Source organism: Emiliania huxleyi (genome assembly GCF_000372725.1).
Source record: "Emiliania huxleyi CCMP1516 unplaced genomic scaffold EMIHUscaffold_305, whole genome shotgun sequence".
NCBI classification, from domain to species: Eukaryota; Haptophyta; order Isochrysidales; family Noelaerhabdaceae; genus Emiliania; species Emiliania huxleyi.
The window spans coordinates 30,935-52,980 of record NW_005199729.1 but is presented as its reverse complement, the minus strand read 5'-3'; the positions used below and the strand labels follow the sequence as shown (position 1 = coordinate 52,980).

At 64.8% G+C, this 22,046-nt stretch overlaps 7 protein-coding genes across 7 annotated transcripts; 4 read left to right on the top strand and 3 right to left on the bottom strand.

Moving 5' to 3' along the window:
- Window positions 1–95: 95 nt before the first annotated feature.
- Window positions 96–1,386, top strand: EMIHUDRAFT_116714 (hypothetical protein; the record flags this gene model as incomplete). Its single annotated transcript, XM_005774868.1, has 2 exons — window positions 96–156; window positions 908–1,386. The coding sequence occupies 2 exons, from the start codon at window positions 96–98 to the stop codon at window positions 1,384–1,386; spliced, it is 540 nt and encodes a 179-aa protein (XP_005774925.1).
- A 962-nt stretch (window positions 1,387–2,348) lies between these two features.
- Window positions 2,349–3,248, top strand: EMIHUDRAFT_240270 (hypothetical protein; the record flags this gene model as incomplete). The annotated part of the gene is made up of 2 exons (XM_005774867.1): window positions 2,349–2,759; window positions 2,940–3,248. The coding sequence occupies 2 exons, from the start codon at window positions 2,349–2,351 to the stop codon at window positions 3,246–3,248; spliced, it is 720 nt and encodes a 239-aa protein (XP_005774924.1).
- A 106-nt stretch (window positions 3,249–3,354) lies between these two features.
- Window positions 3,355–4,258, bottom strand: EMIHUDRAFT_240269 (hypothetical protein; the record flags this gene model as incomplete). The annotated part of the gene is made up of 2 exons (XM_005774866.1): window positions 3,355–3,388; window positions 3,528–4,258. 2 exons carry the CDS (start codon window positions 4,256–4,258, stop codon window positions 3,355–3,357), a joined length of 765 nt encoding a protein of 254 aa, XP_005774923.1.
- A 736-nt stretch (window positions 4,259–4,994) lies between these two features.
- On the top strand, window positions 4,995–6,083 carry EMIHUDRAFT_240267 (hypothetical protein; the record flags this gene model as incomplete). Its single annotated transcript, XM_005774865.1, has 1 exon — window positions 4,995–6,083. One exon carries the CDS (start codon window positions 4,995–4,997, stop codon window positions 6,081–6,083), a length of 1,089 nt encoding a protein of 362 aa, XP_005774922.1.
- Window positions 6,084–9,245: 3,162 nt separating this feature from the next.
- Window positions 9,246–12,929, bottom strand: EMIHUDRAFT_116712 (hypothetical protein; the record flags this gene model as incomplete). The annotated part of the gene is made up of 8 exons (XM_005774864.1): window positions 9,246–9,575; window positions 9,651–9,863; window positions 10,225–10,357; window positions 10,427–10,476; window positions 10,575–10,656; window positions 10,755–10,959; window positions 12,263–12,651; window positions 12,784–12,929. 8 exons carry the CDS (start codon window positions 12,927–12,929, stop codon window positions 9,246–9,248), a joined length of 1,548 nt encoding a protein of 515 aa, XP_005774921.1.
- Window positions 12,930–14,013: 1,084 nt separating this feature from the next.
- Window positions 14,014–15,173, bottom strand: EMIHUDRAFT_240263 (hypothetical protein; the record flags this gene model as incomplete). Its single annotated transcript, XM_005774863.1, has 6 exons — window positions 14,014–14,193; window positions 14,379–14,414; window positions 14,482–14,598; window positions 14,709–14,856; window positions 14,939–14,986; window positions 15,130–15,173. 6 exons carry the CDS (start codon window positions 15,171–15,173, stop codon window positions 14,014–14,016), a joined length of 573 nt encoding a protein of 190 aa, XP_005774920.1.
- Window positions 15,174–20,177: 5,004 nt separating this feature from the next.
- On the top strand, window positions 20,178–21,943 carry EMIHUDRAFT_458151 (hypothetical protein; the record flags this gene model as incomplete). The annotated part of the gene is made up of 5 exons (XM_005774862.1): window positions 20,178–20,795; window positions 20,964–21,028; window positions 21,152–21,176; window positions 21,385–21,747; window positions 21,902–21,943. The coding sequence occupies exons 1-5, from the start codon at window positions 20,196–20,198 to the stop codon at window positions 21,941–21,943; spliced, it is 1,095 nt and encodes a 364-aa protein (XP_005774919.1). The 5' UTR covers window positions 20,178–20,195.
- Window positions 21,944–22,046: the final 103 nt, after the last annotated feature.

The following is a 22,046-nucleotide window of genomic DNA, read 5'->3' as shown; positions in this document are numbered from 1 at the left end:
TCTGGCGGCCGCGCCGCGTCGGGCTCGCTTCTCCCTATCGTGAGTCGTCTTGCGATTCCCTGCCCGTCGTTTTGCTGCGTCTTGTGTGGGGCCTCATGCTGCTGATGGGAATGGCTCTGTGTGTGGCGCTGCGCTGGCGTGCGGCGCGCGCGTGCTGTGCGCGTGTGCGTGTTGGATCCGCGCGTGCGTCTGCGTGTGCTGCGCGCGCGCCGCCGGCGTGTGTTGTGTGCTGTACTCTGCTGTGCGCCTGTTTGTGAGTCTTTAAGGCGCAGGCCTGGCTGGCAGGGCTGCGCGGTGGGCTGCGGCGCGCTGCGGGTGGTTGTGCGCCTGCCTGGTGGTGTGCGGCGGCCGCGCAACCCGCCCGACCGGGTCGTCGGCGGCCCAGGGCGCGAGCATGCGGTCGGCGCTGCATGTGAGGCTGCTGCGCGGCTGGCGCGTATGTTTCCGTGCGATGAGGGACGCGCGTATGTGTTCACGCTGCGGGCGCGGGCGGGCGCGGGGGGCGGCGTGGTCTCACCGCGGTCCGACGCCGGTTGGTCTTCGGCGTGACGAGGGCGGGCGCGCAGAGAGGCCTTGCCGCCATCGCGTTACCGCGAAGGAAAAAGAATCCGCTCGCTTGTTTTCCCGCGGGCCTAGAAGGCCCGCGCGAAGGGGGGACATTGAGACCGGTCATGTCTCATGAATGAGTGCGCGACACGCATGTTGCGAGCAGCGTTGTTGATGTTTTGCGCATCGCCACAGACGACGGCGGCGCGAGAGAGCTGTTGCGAGTGGTGCTGGGCGAAGCCCCGGGCGCTGCCGGAGGCTGTGCCGTAGTCGGTGCGCTCGGGCTGCCGACCTCTTTGGCGAAGTTGAAGATGATTCTCTTCACACAGCTCTCACAGCAGACTGTGACCTCGGCGTCTAGCGTTTTTGCGCTCGCCTTCCCTCGGCGGCGGCGGCCTGGGCGGCGGCGGCGGCCTTGGTGGCGGCCTCGGCGGCGGCTACAAGCCCTCAGGCGGCCTCAGCGGAGGAGGAGGAGGGTATGGCGGCGGCGGTGGCTATGGCGGCGGCGGAGGAGGAGGGGGTGGATATGGAGGAGGGCTTGGCGGCGGAGGCGGAGGAGGAGGCTATGGTGGTGGCCTCGGCGGCGGCTACAAGCCCTCGGGCGGCGGCGGCTACGGCGGCGGCGGCGGCTACGGCGGCGGTGGCGGCGGCGGCTACGGCGGTGGTGGCGGCGGCTATGGTGGCGGAGGTGGCGGCTACGGTGGCGGAGGCGGCGGCTACGGCGGCGGCCTTGGGGGCGGCCTCGGCGGCGGCCTCGGCGGCGGCCTCGGCGGCGGCCTTGGCGGCGGCGGCGGCGGCGGCGGCTCCAACCCCTTGGGCTATCAGCGCGGCAAGTTTTAGAGCAACCTCCTCCACAGTGTGCAGGAAGGAGGGAGGAGCGAGGAGACCGCAGCGCGTGGAACACACGCGTGCAGTATGGTGGATCAGGGGCTCGGAGGCGCAGAGACGGCGTGCTCCGACTTGAGGAGGTGTGTGACGAAGGCGGGAGGAGACGAGAGTGCAGCGGCCCGCCAGACTGGAGACGAGTTGGAAGAGAATTGCGAGAGAAGTGGCACACAGGCGGGTGTGCGGAGCTGCGACGGAACAAAAGTGTCCAGAGCGCGCGCGCGCGGAAGTTGGTGCTGGGAATCACACGCAGCGCGTGCGCTTTGATGACCTTAATATATATCACGTATGTATGCAAAATGAGATTGGATCATTTTCTCTACATGCTCACACACAGCACGACCATCCTTGCTGGATACGATGAGTTGCACATTCAACATACATCCCGCTCGGCGCTACCGCAGCATGCGCAAGGCCTGTGTATTTCCGGCACGCTCGTAGTGCTCCTCGAGCATCGACAGCACGCGCAGCAGCGCCCATCGTGGAGGCAAGGGATCTGCCTTGAGGAGCGCATCGACCTGCCCAAGCAGACCGAGCGTCTCGGCGGAGACACCTCGCGGGTACGTCTTCGTGTCGATGGCGAGGGCGGACATGGCCTCGGGCAGCGCCGCCGCGCGCGGCTGCCGCGTCCCGCCGCCCTGCCGCGCGCGCTGCACGATCTGTCGCTCCTCGGCGCTGAGAGCGGTTGACATGGCGAGCGGGTAGTCTAGTCACCGACTCCGCAGCCACACCTCCGGATCCAATCGATGGCGATGATAATGCAGCGGGGTACCATGCGAGCCGCGGCACGAATGACGATGGCAAGGGCGCGACGCGGCGCGCGTCATCTTTGCAGCGCGGCGCTCAGCACCAAAACCACCACTGCAGCCACCGCAGAGAGCCGTGTGGACCTGCTCGCTCGCGCTGAAGCCTTGGGCATGCGCCTCACGCCAAAGGAGCGTGCGCACTTTGCGGCACTTGCCGAAGGCGAGAGCAAAATGTCGGCGCACGCGTACGACGAGTTTGTGCGCAAACGGCTGCTGCCGGCCAACGAGCAGCTGGCGCTTCACGAGATCCGAGAGAGCGTGCACGCCGACAGCCTTGGCAAGCGGATGATCGTGGCGGCCGACTTTCTTGGCACGTCGCTCTTTGCGGTGGTCGGCGCGGAGATGGCCGGCCAGGCCGGGATGAACGTCGTCGGCTGCACGCTCGTCGGCTGCATCGCCGCGATGGGCGGCGGCACGGTCAACAACCTCATCACCGGCGTGACGCCCGTCTTCTGGCTGCGCGACCCGCGCTTCCTGCTCGCGGCGGCCTCGTCCTCGATAGCAACCTTTACCTGTGGCACAGTACGAGTCGTGGGCGGCGATGCGCGAGGTGCAGCGGCGGCCCTTGCTCGCGTACAAGACGGGCGAGGAGCTCGAGCAGCGCGCCTGGTCGCGCGTAATGGCATCGAACGAGCTGTTCGTCCTCGAGTCGATTGCCCTCTCGGCGCTCGGCGTGATCGGTGCGCGGCATGGCATCTCGAGAGGGCTGCCGGCCCCGCGTGCGTGGCGCTCGGCGTCTCGATCTGCGCCGGCGGCGTGATGCGCGACGTCATCTGCCACCGCGACGTGGCGATCGGCTCACAGAGCTTTGCGCTCGCGACGGGCGCCGGCGCGTCCGTCTATGTGGCGCTGCGCAAGGCGGCGGAGCGCGGCTATGTGACCTACATATCAATGCGCATCTGCCTCGCTGCCGCGACAACGCTCGCGATGCGCGCCTACGCGTGGCACCGCAAGCAGACGACGGGCGAGCACGTCCTCGCGCCGTATGCGCACCGCCGCCGCGTGGAGTGAGGGCAGCGGCGGTCCTGACATCGTAGCGTCTTTCGTTAGCGTCCACCGCCTTTTCTTTGTTTGGCTAGCGCATATCACTCCGTCTCCAACGCACTCGCTCACTCAGTCACAAGTCACCGATCTCACTCTCGTCTTTCCTCCTCCGCCGCCGCCGCCCCGTCGCTCCCGCTCCCCCAACCACACTCGCATGAAGCCGTACATGAACGCCAACACAATCAATTGCCATACGTCACGGTCACGACTGTCGCGCCGCCGCCCGCCGCCGGTGCGATCTCATACGCGCCGCGGACGAGCGGCGCGTGCGCCACGGCAAAGCCGCTGCCAGGCCTGGCCCTTGCCGTCTTGGTCAGCTTGAGGCGGAACTTGTCGCACTCGGCCGCGGCGGCAAACGTGACGCTCAGGCTGCCGCCGCCGCTGTTGCTGAGCCGGTACCACTCGATGAGCGGGATCATGTTGAGGCCCGAGCGGTAATGCATCTGGCCGCGGTCGGCCACGCCCGTGCCAAACGTCGCGAGGTACTTGCCATTGTTGCCAATGTCGCCCCAGCTGCGCGCGCCGCCGTGATAGGCCCACGTGGGCGAGTTGCGCATGTAGGAGAGGACGTGATCGACCGTCTTCTTGGCGACGTCCTCGTTGCCAAAGTAGAGGTTCCACACGACGACCTCCTCCTGCCCCGTCGTGTCGAAGCCAAACTCCGAGCCGTAAGCCAGCTGGCAAATGCTTGCCTGCCTGGCGGCTTTACGGTCCCGCATGATGTCACAGGTTGTGAGCTGTTTGAGATCACAAAGGAAGCAGGTCTTCCTACTGAGCTCCAGCCTAGACATATCTTCGACTCGCTCGTTCCTGTTCACATCCTGCAGGATACTCGCAACAGCGGCGGCATCATTCCGGATGCAGCCATCACGGTCGCGCTCCCACCAGCCTCTCACGAGCCCAACCAGCCGCGAGTCGCCGCGCTGCCTGCACGCAAGCTGCTGGTTGACGTCAAGACCATCCAGCGAGGTGGGCATTGGTACACCGGCCGCCTCTACAACACGATGCAGTCGGGGGCGGTGATGAAGCGCGCCAAGAAGGTGAATGGTGACTACCTTGCCAAGGCGAGAGAACTCGACGCAAGTTACAGTGCAGCCGGCACGACGCCCATCGAGGACCGGCTCAAGTCACACTCTGACGTGCGGGGCTTGGCCTTTGGCGCGTACTCTGAGGCTTCCCGTGACGTGCACCTCATTCTTGGTGTGTGCGCAACAGAGATGGCCAAGAAGCACTGGCGGGAGATGGGCGCACGCACGATGGACGAGGCGCGTGCATACTACATCGGCGTCCTGCGCAGGCGGATGGGTCTCGTCGTGTCTGGGGCGATGGCGGCTCAGCGCCTGAGCAGAGTGCCATGGATCGGCGTCTCGCGCCACGTCGTGGTCAACCGCCGCACGCACGGAGCGAACGGGGGAGCCCGTGCGGACCGCGACGGGGTGGTCGACGCGCAGGACTTCTTCGCGTACCAACAGCGCCTGGTGGTGGCGGGCGTGGGCGCGTAGACAGGCATGCCCCTGCGGGGGGGGCATGGCTGAGGCGGAGAGGGGCGGGTGACGGCGGTAGGGCGACGAGGGCGAGGATGGCGGTGACAAGGGCGGTGAGAGGTGGTGTGAGTCGTGCGTGAGTCTCGTGCGTTCGTTGGGTCTGAGGTGTTGGGAAAGAAAAGTAGGAGGGGAGAGCTGGGTCGAACGTTTGCTGCTGCTGCATCCACAAATGTCTGTCGTCCGCGGCTGCTGGTTCGACGGCATCCTCGCGACGAGCGCGGCGGCGGCGCCGACCAGCTACTGCCCCGCCACCACCACCACCGCTTCTCCTCCGCGCGTCGCCTTTCTGGTCGGCGGCGTGGTGCGCGGCTTCGACCGCGAGCGCATGCGCAAATCCTTCTTGCATCACGTCGTCGAGCCGCTCGCGCCCGATGCCAAGAATCGCGCCTTCTTCTTTGCGCTCAAGCCCCTGAGGAAGACGGTGAAGATGGGAAGGAACGATTTTGCCGAGATCGACACGCAGATGGCCGATCTAAAGTCTGGCATGCAGACGCTCTTCCCGGGTGCCTCTCTGCACATTAGCTACCTCCCCGTGGATCGGGAGGTCCTCAAGAAGCCACCGGGTCCGCTGATTGCACCACCAGACATGACGCTGCACCCGTGCAACTGCTCGTGCTTCGACTTGGTGCGCGAATCCGTCGCCGGCTTCGTGTCGGCGATCCGCCGCTCCTACGTCATGATGGAGGAGCGCGAGAAGGCGCAAGGGTGGAAGTTCGACCTCGTCGTCTTCACGCGGCCCGATCTGCTCTTCTACAAGCCGCTCGCGCCGTGGTGCGACGTGCGCTGGAAGGGCGTCATGAGCGGGAACGAGTTCACGACCGTCGGGCAAGACTTTATGTACGTGCTGCCGCGGCGCGTCGCGACAGCGCTGGATTCGATCTTCATGGGCAACATTGCCACGCGCGCCGGCAGGAACCGCGACCGGGAGAAGCCGGCTTGCTTCTTCGCCGCGACGGAGACGCTGGGGCTCACGCTCTCGCAGCGGATGCTGCCGGGCATCTCGTTCAAAACGTCCGCGCCTGGTCAGGACGCGGCGCTGGTGCGCAAGTTTGAGGAGGGCGACCGCACTTGCCCAGTCCGCCCGACGCACAGCGCGCCGCACCAGGAAATGGTCGGGAGCAGTTCGTGGGATCGCGGGGCCACCCCTTCGGACGCCCAAGCGGCCAGGCGCTTCCGCGGCAAACCACATGGCCGCCACCTGCACCTCGTGACCGGGCATGGTGGAGGTCGCGCACGTAGGGAGCGCAGGCCTGCTTGAAGCGAATATACTAAAACTCACTCTTAAAAGCTGCGCCACCTAATGCCTACAGCACGACCACCACGACGGTGCCCTCGGGCGGATAGGTATTCGCAAAGAGGAGCCCCGCGGCCGCGCACGCACGACTACGCAGGAGAAACCCCTCCCGCCCGTGCTTGCGCAGCGCAGCCTCACGCGTCTATCGAGCGCGCGAGTCGGGCATGTGGGTGAAACACATGGTGTGCGCGGATACGTATCTTATTTCACCCGCTCGCGGAGATACATGCTTAGTAGCCTAAACCCGTCACATTCACACTAGTCTACACTCCTCTCAACTCTCCGCCTTTACCGTTCGACTCGTCCACCACACGCAAAGTCTCGCGCCGCCGTGACACCTGGTGGAGCGTGTCGTCCTCGACGGAGGCATGCGCCGCGCCCGTCATAAGCAGCAGCAGGCAAGCGGCAAAGATCATGGCGAGCAAAGCATTGCGCCGCGTCCAAAAGCGAGTTGGCGGCGCTTCTCTTTTATGACGCCCTTCGAGGCGCGCAACGGCAACTTCTATCGGCTCCACAACCACGTCGACAGGCGACGCAGTCGCGCTGCCTCTGAGCATGAAGCAGGGGCGCTGGCGGGAGTGCGTTTGCGGCGGCGCTCCGGGCCCGGCGAGAAAAAGAAGTACACCCTCAAAAAGAATTTTGAGGGCCCCAAGGTCTCTCACAGCACACTGGCACAACAAGGGCGCGGACTGGCGCGGACTGGCACACACACCGGCACACCACCGGAGCCGCCTAAAAGAAAAGATTTTTCCCCTCGCCCCTCGGGCTTGTCACACAGCACGCTCTGCGAGCGGGGCGGGGTGCGCACTGTGCCTCTGTGTTCGTGCGTCGCCCATCTCTCCTGGAGATGCCTGCTCTATTTATTAGCACGATTCACGCGACAGACAAGGCGCGGCTTCCTCAGAAGCGGGGCAGACGACGGGAAGCGGAGCAGACGCGCGGAGGGCGAGAGACGAGGGAAGGAGCAGGACTTTGCGGATCGAGATCAGCAGGAGGTGGGGAGGATGTACGAAGAAGAGATATAGGAGCAGCAGGGACCCGAGGGACCATTGGGACCATGAGTTCGGAAGACGGCTAGTTGCTAGTCCCCCATCGTGAGGACGACCCCGGCTAGTGCGCGCTAGTCGCCGACCCGACACCCACAACGAAGAACCGCACAGGCGGGGACCTGTTCCTTTTTACCCATCTCCCAGTAGAGGTGTCCGTTTTATTTACTCCGTGCCGTGGCCGCCCCCGTAGCTCGCGAAGCTGCGAACCGGGCTGCATGGCTGCGTCCACTGCGCCGCGCCGGCGCGCCGCGACCGTCGGCCCGCGGACTCGGTTTTCTTCGCGGCCTGCGCCGGAGAGTTGGCGGTCGTGCGCTGGGTGGTAATCGTAATCTGTCTGCTCTGCTGTGCTTCTCGCTCGTGCGTCCTGAAGTTGTGCTGACCTCCTTTCTCCTCCGGGTGATGCTCCGATAAACCCTCCGGATCTTCGACAAAAGTTGGATATTTCTTTTTTTAAAGTGCAAGGTGAGTAAGAGGTTTATGATAGGGCTACTACGACGAACTATGCGGCAATCGACTGGGGGGCAGCCCCCCAGCACATCCCGCATAGAGACCTCGTAGTAACCCTACTAGTACCGCCGATGCGATTGCTCAGTCAGTGACTGACAGTCCAGTCAGCAGCAGACTTTGACAATTGGTGGCCTCGCGCCCTCAGTCGCCCTCCTCTACTGACGGCCCTGCCCCAGCCCAGATGCCTCATCCAGGGTGGTGCAACCACTCGCGCAGGGAGAGAGAGACAGTCGGCGATCTGCGCCGCGCAGATGAGCTCCGCCTCGTCTGCGTCGAGGACGTCCACCGCAGGGCTATCATAGCGCCATATGACGCACTGCCTGTTGTTCATTACTTCGCAGGTGCCAACGTCGAGGACAATCTCACTGGTGGCGGCTGCACTCCCGGCCGGCGGTAGGAGAGATTAAGGCTAATGTACTTGGCAGTGTACGGGGCCTTCCGGCGTGAACAGTGCCCCGGGACGAAAGAGGAGGCGACGTCTCTCTCGTCCACGAGCGCCTCGATGTGCGCATCGACGGTGTAACCAGCTTTGAGAGACGGGAACGAACGGTGGTGAATCGCCGACAGGTGCGCCTTCGTTCCTACCACCACTCCCACCACCGCCAGCTCCGCCGTGGACCTTGCCGGGCCCTCTGATGATGTAGTACCGTGGAGCAGCTCGTCCGAGCCGTTGTTGTACTCTGCTGTGGCGCCAGCTCGGTGTACAATACGGACGAAGACGGCCACAGCAACGGTGTAACCAGCGCGAGCATACAGGCAGCGCGAACCGCTGTGCTCGGCGCGCCGGCCGCCGAAATCCGAGTTCTTTGGCATCCCGGAACCCCAAACCCTAAATTTTCAGTGTACGTACTTTTAGCTCTCTCTCGTACGTACTTTTAGCTTACTGGGAGAAAAGAGAGAGGGGGTTGTGTTCTCTCTCTCTCTCTCTCGTATGTAGCTCTTACGAACATACACACATACCCGTAGGTGAACTGCTGACAGGGTTTGCGATGAGGAGCGATCCGAACGTGGTATTCGGGTGATTATTTTCGCACATTTATCCGTCACTCCCCCGAAGATTGGAGGTGTTGATTTATGCACAAATCTATGTGTTGCGAGCGCTAGATGGCGAAATTTTCTTCGCCTCCGGGGCGGGGCCGCTCGCCGCGGGGCTAGAGAGGGACTTTTGTCGATGTCGGCTAGAAGTGCTGCACCTTTTTGAGAATTTCACCCCTCCTGCTCGTCTCCTATGCCACTTGTGTGTGCTGTGTGTTTGGGTTTCTAATTCTATTCGTATTTTGGATTTTCACGACTCTTTGTTTATTTATTTACCGGGGTTCGGTGCCGGGGCGGGGGGGGTGAGGGGACAGTGTCACGCAGGACAAGGGGGGCTGTTCCCGTTGCCTAGCGCGCCCACGGTCGTCAGCGTTGCCTAGCGGGCACACGCTGGACACGGATGCACGCGATGAGCCCAGAACTCGCGGCCGCTGCCTGGCGTAGAAGTGGTCTACTGACATCGGCGAGCGGGCATCGATGCCGCTCCACATGAGTCGCGAGAGCTCGCGCCGTGCCTCGGGCGTCAGCAGCGCACCTACCGTGGAGACCCGTGGGCTTCAGACGCCTTGTGCGGATGGGGTGGAGGGCTAAGCGTCCTCAACGCGCCGAGCAAGATGTAACTCGTATTGACCATCATACTGGCGGGAAGCGACGAGAGGGCGGCGGGCGGAAATCCCGAAGACGCGCCGAGTGCGAACATCGCGACGGCGGAAGCGAGGCGCATCGCGCCCTGGAAGGCGATTGCGGTCCGGGTCAAGCTCCAGAAGTGACGACAACGTAGCGCCCACGTCAGAGTGGCATGGGCCGTCGTGGCGGACAACAGGGTGACCATCGTCACGCGCCGCAGGAGGGTGATGGCGGGTATCTACGACGAGTACGGGGGTGGCTGTTCTGGGGGCGGGGGGGGAGGGCGTAGGGTTGGGGAGTGGCGGCAGCACACCTCGGTGGGGTAGTGATCCCACTTGCCATACACGTCGTACATGCCGACTGTCGCGAGCGTGAAGAAGAATGCATTTGCGTACCTGCGGCAGCAGGGCTGGCCAGTGATGGCAACGGTGAAGGAGCGCTGTGCACTGGTGACGCACTTGACGTCGCCCGTCAAGATTTCCTCGGGGTACATGGCGGCACCCAAGACCACAATGACGCTAGGCACCTGCGGGGCGGCGGCAGTTGGGACTGCGAACGAACGCAGTATTCGTGCATTGGCATACGGCGATTCAGATCAGTGCTCGTATTGAGCATCTGAGCGCCGCACAACAGCCAGGGTGAGGGCGGCGGTGCCCTCGACTTGCAAGCCCAGGCCGATCTATGAACAGGGCGCGGGTGAGAGGAGCGATAGCTGCGCGCCGTCATTCCTCGCTGCTGGGAGCACTCACCGCTTGGGATAAACATATGGAAAAGAGGGTCGGCGGCATGCGCGGTCGCCGCAGCAAGTACATCGAAAGGGGAGCCAAATTCTCTGCTGCCTTGCGGAGGCCATCGCCTGCCTGTGAGGCGGCGAGAAGAAGAGGCACGGCGCCGCCGACGGCCATCGCGGCGGTCTGCGAGCAAACGACGCGCGTGAACCAGCGGTTGTCGTGCGTCGCCAGCAAGACCATCGTGGCGGGGAGGAGGTTGATGCACTGCTGGACCACGTGGTTGATGAGCCTACGTGAGAAGGTGGTGCGTGGGTGACTGGCCCAAGAGGCGAGGCATCCGAGAAGGACGAGGCGTCACCTGCGCTTTGGCGTCAGCCGCAACGTGCTGCCGGGGGGCAGAGGGGGCGGCTGTGGGAAGGGGGGTGCGTTGGGGGCGGGAGGGTTGCAGGGGCATGAAATACTGGGGCCACGTTCAGCGCGCGGGATGTCGAGCGAGAGGCTGGCACCAACCTGAAGACGGCCCCGAGAAGCGTATAGTTGACGAAGATGTCGAGCCAAAAGTTGTCGATGGCAGCCATACGCTGCGCCCTGGAGCGCGCAGCAGACGTGGGTCAACCCGGGCAAGCGCTCGCAAGGGGAGAGAAGCCGGTCTGACACGCGCTACCGCCCCATCTATGGCGCGCCACCCGACTTCGCGCCACAGCCGCGTGCAGCCCGACTGCTCCCAATCTAGCTCCACCGCGGCTCCCCCACGGGCACGGCCAGGGTCGGGCGAATCGAGGCAGAGAGAAGAGAGGCTCAGGATGGAGGCGAGCGGTGGCAGCAGCGCGAGAAAGCAGAGGATGCGGCAGTCTGCCAGCCGAAGCGACTCGGGTAGTGCCCAGTGATCGCCTGCGAGGGAGCGGGGCGCGCCACGAGTGGCGAGGGCGGCAGCAGATGAAGAGGAGGAGGTTGGCGGAGGGAGGGGGGAGCGCGCCGTTCCTCCATGGCCAGCAGCTTGCGGGGAAGCAGCCGTAGAGCGCGAGCGCTGTCACCACCGCCTGGACGATGCCCGTCCGCGCAGCGGAGGAGAAACCGACACGGCTCGAGTAGAGGGTGTACCGCACAGCGCCAGTCAAGAGACAGAGCACCGCCAACCGGTATAGCTGCTGAGAGCCCCTGTACCCCCGCCAAGTCGGCGATGCAGGCTTGAGCGCCGGCGGCAACTCGGGTGGCGAGGGCGGTAGGCTCTCCAGACCGGTCGGGGGCGGCTCCACCTTTGCTCTGGGAAACCCTTTGCTCAGCACCTCGGCAGCAAGCGCGTCATCAGCGCAATCTGCCGGGGCCTCGCCACTGTGCTCGCTGCCGGTGTTGCCGCCGGTGCCTCGCCCCCAGCCTTCGGGCGCGTGCGGCGCGTACGCCCGCGCGCGCTTGTTGGTTGGCTCCCCCCAAGCATGCTCTGCATCATTCGGCACCGCATGCGCGGCCGCCGCCGAGAGGGCCTCGCACTGCCGAGCCCAGCGCTGCTGGACCACTGCAGAGGGAGGGTCATGATCTAGGCGTGGCGCGGCGTGCTTCGCGGCGAGGGGGGCGCCGTGCAGTTGCATGTGGTGCGGCACGTGCTGCAGCATGGATCGGACCGCGGGCTCCCCGTACGCGGCGGCCGAGGGGGGCGAAGACAGGACGGCGTGGCCAAACGGTAGCTGCGCGTGCGCCGTCGAGGCAGCAGGGGCTGCATACATGACCGTGGTCGGAGGGAGGGGCAACGCTGGGGCAGCACCGACATGGGAAGCGCTCGTGCCTCCGGCGTAGCCGTACAACGGCTGCTGAGGGATAGAGCAGTAGCCGTCCATACGGTGAGGCACGTACGGCACGAGTTGCGGGTTGCCGAACCGGTGCATCTGCGGCATGCACATCCCATGCGACGACATTGGAATCCCCGCGACGACGTGCATCGGGGTTGGCCGCCGCGGCGGCATGGCCAGAGCCAAGGTGGCCACATGCCCCGCCGCCCCCCCGCTGGCCCCTGCCCCCACTAAGGATATTGTGGGCAGCTGCTGTGGCGGCTGCGCCGGCGGCAGCTGCTGTGGCGGCTGCGCTGGCAGCGGCGGCTGCGCCGGAAGGGACGGCGGCTGCGCCGGGAGCGGCGGCTGCGACGGCGGCTGCGACGGCGGCTGCGACAGTGGCCGTGTTGGCGAGGGCTGTGTGCCCGCACCATCCTCCTCGCCGTTGGGGCGGCGGCGGAAGGTTCGCTCGCCAGACAGGTCGGCGAGCCCAGCCGGAACCAGCGTCGAGTGGAGTATCCAGAAGCGGACGAGGGGCTCGCCGGTAGTGGGGCACATGACGGGCCAGTCCTCCGGCGGGGGCGACCAGTTCATCGCCGGCTGGGGCGTGAATGCTGAGGAGAGGACGAGGAGGTTGGGACCCTGGCAGCGCTTGGTCTGGTTTATGACGCGGTAAGGAGGGAGCCGCTGGTCATCCGCGAGGGCGCGGGTACCCTTCTGGTTCTTTCGCCAGGTGCTCCAGACCCCGTTGCTCGCGGTGTTTTGCACCCCGTCCGGGGGCAGCACGTAGACCCGATTAGCCGGGATATAGACTCCTCGCCTGTGGCAAGCACCACAAAATCGGGCGTAGAAGGGGGTCTGATGCTGCGGATCGTCGGGGCGACGCGGCTGGCAGGAGCGCCCGGAGAGGAGGCTGCCCCAGCAGTCCTCGTTGCTATGCGCTGGCAGGCACTTGGCACCCTCCTCATGTGCGCGCGGATAGACGCCCGCGTGGATGCGCTCGCCGTCGTTAGTCGGGTAAGCGCTCACAGTCTCAGCCATCTTGCGTCCGCCGTCGTCCCTGGCCAGGTCTGCCGCGGATCCCGGCGTGTCGCCCATGGCCGAGATAATCTCGATAGCGTGGCAGGCTTGTGTCGGGGGGAGGGGGGGAGGGGAGGGGAGCGCAGGCCGCAAACTGCGGGCACTGGCAGCCCGACACACCCACTGTAGACTTTTATGTCGGCCTTGTGCATTCAAGATGTGACAAAACTTGCCCAAATCGCTTGCACGCATTCTCCCACATACTGACCTCGGCGAATCTCCCTTCCGATAAATATGCGGTTGCGACCGTTTTCTAGGGGCCTGGAGAACCGAACCCCCGAACCCCCCCCCGCTCTCCCTTGTAAGCTAAAAGTACGTACATAGAAGGAAGAAATGCCTGCCTCCCCCCCCCCCCCCTCCCCCCCCCCCCCGGGCTGCGTTTGCTGCGATACGAGAGTCCCCACGAGTGCATGAAGTGCGTTCAATGCGTGCTGTTCACGCAGTGTGGCAGGGGGGGGTAATGATCGCCCAAAGACAAGAGAAACAGCCGTCGGGGGGAATAGCGGACCGGACGCACGATGAGGAGGTCGGCCCCCTAGTCGAAAACAAAAACAATAAATAAATAAATAAAAACGGAACCTCTACTGTGAGATGGGTAAAAAGGAACAGATCCCCGCCCGTGCGATCTATTCTTTGTGCAGGGTTCTTGGTTCAGGGTGTGTGGTCGGCGACTAGCCGGGGTCGTCCTCCCGATGGGGGACTAGCACTAGCCGTCTCCCACATGGTCCCTCGGGTCCCTGCTGCTCCTAATCTCTTCGTACATCCTCCTGCTGATCTCCGCAAAGGCCGTCTTGCTCTCCCTCCCTCGCGTCCCTCGCCCTGGCCCGCCACCTGCGCGTCTGCTCCGCATACCGCGCAAAACAAAAACAAGCGCTCGTGTCAAAATAGAGTAACAACGGCAAAATCAGCCTGCGAGAGAGCGGCACTGCCACTGGCGCGGCGCCGCCTGACCTCGTGCGGGGATGTGTATTAATTTATTTGTACCAACACCAATCTCCAATCGACGCTCTAAGCGCCATACCGAAGCTGTCCCTTCCTTTGCGCTCAGGAAGCTGTCCGCTTCCTGGAGAGCGCCACCAGAAGGAGGCCGAGCCTGCCCCGCTCACGCGCCGCGGATGCCGCTGCCCAGCCAGTCCGCCTTGCTCGCGGCCGCCTGCTCCGCCTCGGAGCGCTTCGCGCCGGTCTGCTCGACCGGCAGCCCGATCAGACGCAGCCGCGCGATGACCGTCTCCTCCTCGTTGCCCATGTTGCCGGGCACGAAAATGGTGAGCTCGCGCACCGTCTGAGCGGCAAGTCCAGGGAGGGTTGCGCGCCTCCACACGACACTCGGGAGTGGACCAGCGGCGAGAGGCAGTCTGGGCCAGGGGCGTGGGGTGTGGGGAGAGCCTCCTGTCGCTGCGAGTGTGGGCGACGCCCGCGGAGCTGACAGGGCGCCGCTCTGAGATCGCAGCTCTCGTGCTGTGGGACCGTACGATAGGGCGCCGCAATGCTCGCTGCGGCGCCCTGGTATATTGCGGTCCGTCGCTCCGTGCGTCGCGAGCGGCGGTCAGTGGAAGGCGGGTGATCCAACCTGAAAGTGGACAAAGCGGAGCTCGACGGGCCGCCCTTCGCGCGCGACGTCCGCCGGCGTGAGGGGCAGCGTCTGGGTCGGCGCGTTTGACCTGCCGCTGTCAAAGTCGAGCGGCGCCTGCCGGCACGGCGTGGGCAGCCGCTGGCATGAGGGTGGCACGCAGCGGCAGACCGGCCCGCAGCACTCGGGCTTCGGTACGGTGTCGTGATAGGAGGGGAGTCGCTCACAGGCGGGTTGGCAAAGATGCGCAGCTCGGAGGGCGCGCTCGCGGCGGGTCCGGCGACGACGATGGCCGAGAGCCGCACCGCCTGAGGTGCGGGAGAGCGGGTCAGCATATGTAGGGTGAAGCGACGAGGAGGCCGCCTCGGCGCACGCCTGCATGAATCTGAGCGAGATTAGCAGCTCCTCGTCCGCGTCGCTCTGCAGGAATCCCTCGTCGGAAGGTGTGAGAGCAGACCGAAGCGTGTGATCCTTTGCGGCGTTTAGGCACTCGCACTGAGGCAGCCTGGCGCCAGCAGAGGAGGGTCAGAGTGTCAGCACGGTGGGCGGCAGGGCGGCGCGCGCACTCGAGCTGCTCGAAGAGTGGGCGGCAGGGCGGCGCGCGCACTCGAGCTGCTCGAAGAGTGGGCGGCAGGGCGGCGCGCGCACTCGAGCTGTTCGAAGAGGTCGTAGTGAGATTGTTGGGCCGCCATTTTTGGTATGGGTGCCGCTCTACAGCCTATCCTACTCTGCGCCCCCCCCCGCACGCTTGAGCTTTTTTTCGCCTCGGCCGGTACTCGAGTATGTCTTCGGTCCCCGCGGGAAGCCCCGCGCATAGGACAACAACGTCTGTCCCTCACACGCACAGACGCGCACATACATCAGTTTTCTCCCAGTAAGCTAAAAGTACGTACATCATGCTCGGGCGCTTCCCACAGTGTGTGTAGTTAGTTAGTGGTGAGTGAGAGAGAGAGAGAGATTTAGTGGTGTGAGCACACAAGTATACTAGCGGAGTGCACACCTGCCTTGGTTGGCGGGTGAGGGTCGTAAGAGTCAAAGCCTCTTGGTGCCAAACGTCGAGGAAACGTGCTCAAGCGCGCCGAAGAGAGACGATCTACGCTCGAGGGAGTTAGCGAAAGTCGCACGGGCAGAGAGGAGACCGAGGCCTCCGGCAGTCCGCACCGCCTCGCGAAAGGGAAGCAACGATCAACTCCAGCTTGGACTTGAGTGCGCCGAGCGCCGGCGCGTGATACGCGTTCGCTCCTAGCTTGCAGAAGGCAGAGTCGGAGCTTGGAGTGAACCTTGCACATCCTGCGGCGACAACGCAGTCGAGTCGAGTCAGTGGTGCATTGTGGAGCGTCGACGAGGCGGCGCGGTGCGGGGCCCGCGAGCTGCGGGCAGCCGGGGGGGAGTGTTTCGTGGCGGCACGGCCCGGAGCGCGCGGCTCAGAGCGCCCCGGAGAGGCGCGCGGCTCGCATGCAGCAGTGCGGGAGGCGGCCCGGATAAACCTGCGGCAGGCGCTGGCGAGTAGAGGCCCCGCCCACCCAGGGTACCCTCTCCGAGGACCCATTGGGTTGCTCTTTCGAGGGCTCGCCGGGGCTCTGCTCCAAGAGACCTCGAGAGAGCGTGCGTGTGCCTCTACTCGCCAGCGGCAGGCGAGAGGTTGGTCCTAAAAAAAGAAATCAACGGTGGAGTGTGGGATTGCGTGCAATCGGACTGCAATCACTGATTGCTCCCGAGCTGAGACCTGATTAAATTTGGATTGCGATTTGCAAATTGCAATTCCACTGGATTGCAATCGGATTGACTCTTGGGGTTGCCCCCGCCGCGACTTTTTTTCCCGCCCGCCCGAAGAAGAAATGCAGCCCTGGAATTGGCGGCCGAAAAAGAAATCCATACTGGTACTCCCCGGGGGTCCCCTACCCCCAGGGGACCCCGCACTGCTGTGAACAGGGGACGAACCCATACTAGGGACCCGTAGCATATTGCCCTCCCCTCCTCGACGCCACCCGGGTCCTGGCAGGCACGATGCACAGTATCTAAAGCACGGACCCGCCGAGGCTCATGGCAGTCGCTGGCGAGAAGGGAAGGATGGATTAGGATCGCGTGGCGTAGGTGGGCGCTCTGGGCCGGCGCGGGGCCCCCCGGAGGCACCGTGCGCCGCGCCGCAGTGCGGAAACGGGGCTCCGGCTCTACTAGTCTCTACTAGCACCAACTTCCCGATTAAGTACGGTTAAGTAGAGGGCAGATTTGGAAAGATCTCGAGGAGTACATACAGATAGACCCTCCAACCATCAGAAAACTCCGACCTGATCGGTCGTACTGACCGCCGACAGATCACTCCAGACAGCAGACAGGCCGACGTCTGCACGCGGCCGGCCGGGCGAGAGGCTTGACACGATCCGACCCTGCGACCCTGACGCTGCTGCTCTAGCTATCAGCCATGCACTGCTGACTGCTGCCACAATGTGCGACCTGTGCTGGCCCACTTGGCGGCCTTCCCGGTCAGTGGTGAGGCGCAGTTCAGAGCTGTCGATGTCGCGATGCCGCACTGGTCCCACATTGGTGACACGATACCACCAAGTTTGCCGGTCCAAGAGAGAGGCACCGGCGCTGTCCTGAGAAGGTGCGTGGTCCCTCTTGACTGCCCATGCGCGCGAGGCTGTGTAGGCATAGCCTCGAGAGTGCCAGCAGCCAATCCGAGGTGACGCGCATTGCGCCAGAAGCGTGCACACGATGGAAGGACACCTTCCTACTGGCCGTACGATCAGGTCGTCACTGAATGCTTGATACTAAGGCCGCGAGCTATGCAGGTGATCAATTGTGCATCATGGCACGGTCAGCTGCGCCGACAGGCTGTCGCAAGGCGTGATAGCATGGCCGCAAGTACGCCGAATTCCCATGAAAACAAGTAAAAAAAGCCAAAAAAGAAAAACAATCCGCAAAAATCGGGGCCTGCGGCGGGCCATGGGACCCCATCTCCCCCCCGCATGGACACCCTCTGGGGCCCCCGCGCCGGCCCAGAGGGTGGGCGGTGGTGAGACTGTGTGTGAGACTGTGCCGTGGGGGTGATACACGGGGACGTGACTCTGGTAAGAGGTAAGAGGTAAGGGGTAAGGTAAGGTAACTTCTCCACACACAAACGGTGTACGGCAGAGCGTGTCCATCTCAATATGCATCTATGCGACTTTGGAGAGTACCTTTTTTTCCCGGGGGGGGGGGGGGGGCAGTGGTCAGAACACCTGATCTTAACTCGCAAGAGTATCTCGTGAATCTCCATCTCGACTCGTCACACCGGGAGTCGGAAACAGAGAGACGCACAGAGCGAGCGCCGGCGCGGGCACCCTGGCCCGCAGCCGCAGCCCGCACAGCCGCTCCGTCACGCTCGCGGCGCTCCTTCACATCCATACCTTCACTCCTCGAGTGCCTTTGCGAGGAAGGCTAGCTCGGCGATCGCCGCCGTCAGCCTCTCCGCGCCGTCGCCGCAGGCTGCCGCCACGCCGCCGGTCGACCTTCCATGGCCGCCTTCCATGCTCGATATGCAGCAGGAGCTTAGTTGACCCTCCTCGAAGGCCGCCCTGCTCTAAGGCCGCCCTGCTCTCGGCATTGCGTTGTTGACTGATTAGCACTGTCTGATCCAACCAGAAAGAGCCGTCGAAGAGCCGTCGAGCTACATGAGACCCAAGCAAGTCGTCGTGATGTACCAGAAAACGAAAACTAGCGCCAAAATTGAGATCTCAGGATCGACATTAATTTCTCGCGCCTACTTTTGCTGCTTGAGACTCGCCAAATAGATCCTGCGTCTATGACCGTGTGCAGCGTCAAGTCGTGAACCGCGACAAGACCATCGCGCCAAAAGCGCGACTCTGTTGCTTTATGCGGCAGCATTCACCCGTGACTCTTGCCGTGGATGGTTAGTGACCGCAATACTACGCCGTGAACTGAGCTTCACCAGCCGTTTCTCTTCCTTCCCTTGCCTTCTCTTGCCGTCCGTTCTCTGTGCGCATTCCACTGCATGCGGCATCACACGCGTCTTCTGCCGGGCGCGCATCTGAACTCGTACCAGGTAGGCGATCGCTTTGCTGAAAGATCAGGCGCCTGAATGGCGACAGTGAGCGTCTCCTACTTATGGATTTCGCTCGAGGTACGAGGAGCGCAGGAGCGCGCCGCAGGCGAAGCGATTTTTTGGCGGCAGCGGGCAGGGGCTGTTCCAGTTTATCTTGTGATCACGCGCGAGCCTGTGAATAGGCCCTGGAGGCCTCAACCCCCAACTAAAGGGTTGACGGGGGGTCTCAACCGTCAACCAGATGGTTGAGGGGGGGCCTCAACCCTCAACCCCTCAACCACCCCTATGCGCTCGATGAATTCTTCAACCTTTGTTCACCTCGTCCCCCCGGCCACGCGCGCGAACACCGCGCGCCGCCGAACACCGCGCGCAAAAAACATACATGCCGCTGTGCGCCGAATGCGACGAGAACCTGCCGCGCGACTGCTTCAGTGGGTCGCAGCTGAAGCGCAAGAGTGGCGCGGCGCGATGCAAGCAGTGCGTGTCGGCAAACCCAGATAATGACCGCAGGTTAGGTGTGTTGCCGCCGAATGCGACTGACAATGAAGCACTTCCCAAAGATTTGGACAAGGACCAGAAAGACATGACCTCGGACGAGCGCATCGCAGTGCTCAAGGCTGGCATGGCGGCGTTCGGCCTTGACGACGACTTCAACACTCCAGAGCTGAGGGCCACGATGAGCAAAATCTTCGAAGCTGTGGCGAGCGGCGGCTGCCACGATTCAATTCTTAACTTCGGCCGCGAAGCAGTCCAAAAGCAGCGTGCGCGTGAGCAACTGAGAGCCGAGCGAGCAGCCGCGCCAGAGGCAGAGCGCCCGCCCGCCCCAGCGCACAAGGCGGCCGCGCCCATTCCGACCCGGCCCCCTGTCGAGGTGCCGGGCCGCGGGCCGGGGCGCTGTCAATGAATGTGGAAATGTTTTTGTTAGCCATCATTATTAATGAAACTTCGACTACAAACCCTCGATCTCTCGACAGCTAGATATCGTAAGTTAGAGATATCGACACTGTACTGACGTATTTCAGCGCAGCTGTCGCGCCTTCTGCTTCAGGCTCCGCCTGGCGGCAAGAACCGCCCAAGCAATCAGCACGTGCTCGACAACCCACCAGACCCAGCTCGCAGCCCCGCGCCACCGCGATCCCCCGTGGACGCGCCGCGCGATGGCTGCGGCCGAGCGCGCGGGCGCGGCGTCGCGGATCATCTGCAGCCGGCCGAAGAGGGCCCACACGTTGGGCAGGCGCAGCTCGCATCCCGGCACCACGGAGCCCGTCTTGATCGCCTCCTTGCCGGTGCCGAGCCGTCGCAGCGACGCGGCGTCCAGAAAGTGGCGGTGGCCCGAGAAGAGGTGGTAGCCCGTCGCGAGCACGATGCCTAGGGCGGTCGGGCGGGGGAGGATCACAATCACCTTCGCCCTCGCCTCGGCGGCCGTTTGTCAGACGGCTCGCCGTCGAACGGCTCGGCGCTGCCGTCGGAGATTCCTTTTAGGCCCTCCCGCCGCACCTGTCCAGCAGTCCGGACCCGGTGCTACGGCCGGTGACAGTGTGCCTCGTGTCGGCTCCCGAGCCACTCGTGTGCAGCGTGTGTGTGCGTGTGGGCCCGTCCATGGAGAAACAAAAAAGAAACAACTTTTCGCTGCATCCGGAGTCCGCGACAAGCTTCTCGCTCCGTCCTCATGCCTGCTCCCGGCCCCTCTGGGGCGACAACGGTCACCGTGACGCTGCCTGCGCTGATCGACGAGCTCAAGAACCACGTGTCCGCCGACAAGGCGCCCGAGCTCGATCGGCTCGTTGCGCAGGCGCGCGACAACCCAAAGGAGCAGGCCGCCGTCAAGCGGCGGATGGGCGAGTTGGCCACGAGGCAGCAGCTGACCGCGGCGGTCAACGCGCTCATCGAGCGCTCCGCCACGGCGCCCGTCCCCGCGCCCGCCCTCTCCTCCGGCGCCGACTCCTCCTCCCCCTCAGCCTCCGGAAGCGAGGCGGGGGGGAGCGGCTCCCTCCCTGCGGAGCTGCTGCCGCTGATCGACAGCCTGGACAAGGAGGACTTCCGCGCGTCGCTGATCCACTGCTTCCACTGCCGCACGCCCTCCTGCCCCGTCCCCGGCTGCGTCCCGCTCACCGCCAAGCTCGAGCGCCTGCACGCGCACGTCAGCAGCTGCACTGCCGCGCAAGCGCAGGGCTGCGCGCTGTGCCGGATGTGGGCGTACCTCAAGGACTACCGCGACGCGGTGGACCACAACTCGGCGGCCGGCGCCTCGCAGCAGGCCAACACGCAGGCTCGCCACCTCCCCGAGAGAGGGCGCCCGCGGCGCGGCGGCGCCTGCCAAACGCGCCTCGAGCCTGCGACACCACCGCTGCACCGCCTCCCCACCCCTGCCCGCGGCCACGAACGCCCTCTCCTGTTTGGCTCGAGCTGAGCGCAGCCCGCCGCCGCGCGTGCGCAGGCTCCGGGGCTGTGCCAGGCCCTCTACGTCGAGCCCCTCCTCAAGAGCTCGCAGCTGCTGCCGAGGTGCACAGGGCCCTCTCGCACTCTCACTGCCGCCTCTTTGGGACGCAGAGACGCGGGGGGGAGGGCCGGCCCTTGCCCGCACTCGCGTGTGGAGACGCCTCACCTCGCCGTACCATTCCTCAGGTGGAAGGACGGGCGGGTCGAGTGGGTGTCGCCGCGCGAGGCGCTGCAGCAGCTCGCTGAGGCACGAGACACCTCCGAGACACCCCCGAGACACCTCCGACACCTCCGAGACACACGTAGTCAGCTCTCCCCCCCCCCCCTCCTAAGCGCTTTTCGGTCCCCGCTCTCAGGTGACGAGGCTGCCAGGCGCTCCGCCGAGAGAGGAGGGCGGGGGTGGGGCCGCGTCGCGGCAGAAGCGGCGCAAGCTCGACGGCGGCGCGGAGGAGAGCGTGGACCCCGACCTTGCGGCGGCGTGGGACATGCCTGCTGCGGCGAGGGTCGGTGGTGCTCAGGACGAGAGCGGTATCCCGCCGCTCGCGGAGCTCGGTGCGATGGGCTCTCTCTCGGCGCTCGAGCAGCAGCTGGCGGATGCGCACGAGGGGAGGCTCGGCGCGGGGTTGCCGCTCGGTGACAGCGCCTCCTTCCGGATGTCGGGGCTGCCGTTGGCGAGCTCGCTCAGCTCGAACTTCAACCTCGAGTCGGTGCTCAAGGCCACCTCGATGACCGACCTCGGCCTCAACTTCCGCCGCTCCGCCTCCCAGCTCCGCGACAAGAACGTCTCCGAGCTCTCCCTCGGCTCGATCCTCGACCAGGGCGCGCCGCTCCGCCCCGCCTCCCCTCCCCCGCAGCCGACCCTGCCTCTGCCCTCGCACTTGTCAACCCTCGTCGTCCGAAGCCCTGCCCGCCCGAACCCTTCCCGCAGGCGGGAAGGACGAGCTCAACGACATCCTGTCCGAGTTTGACTCGCGGTGAGATGCGGAGAGGAGAGGAGGGCGCCGAGGCGCGCCGCCCGTGGTGGGCCCGAGGGCGCCGTCGCCACCCTGGCTGCGCTGTGGGTGCGATGGGCGGTCGGAAT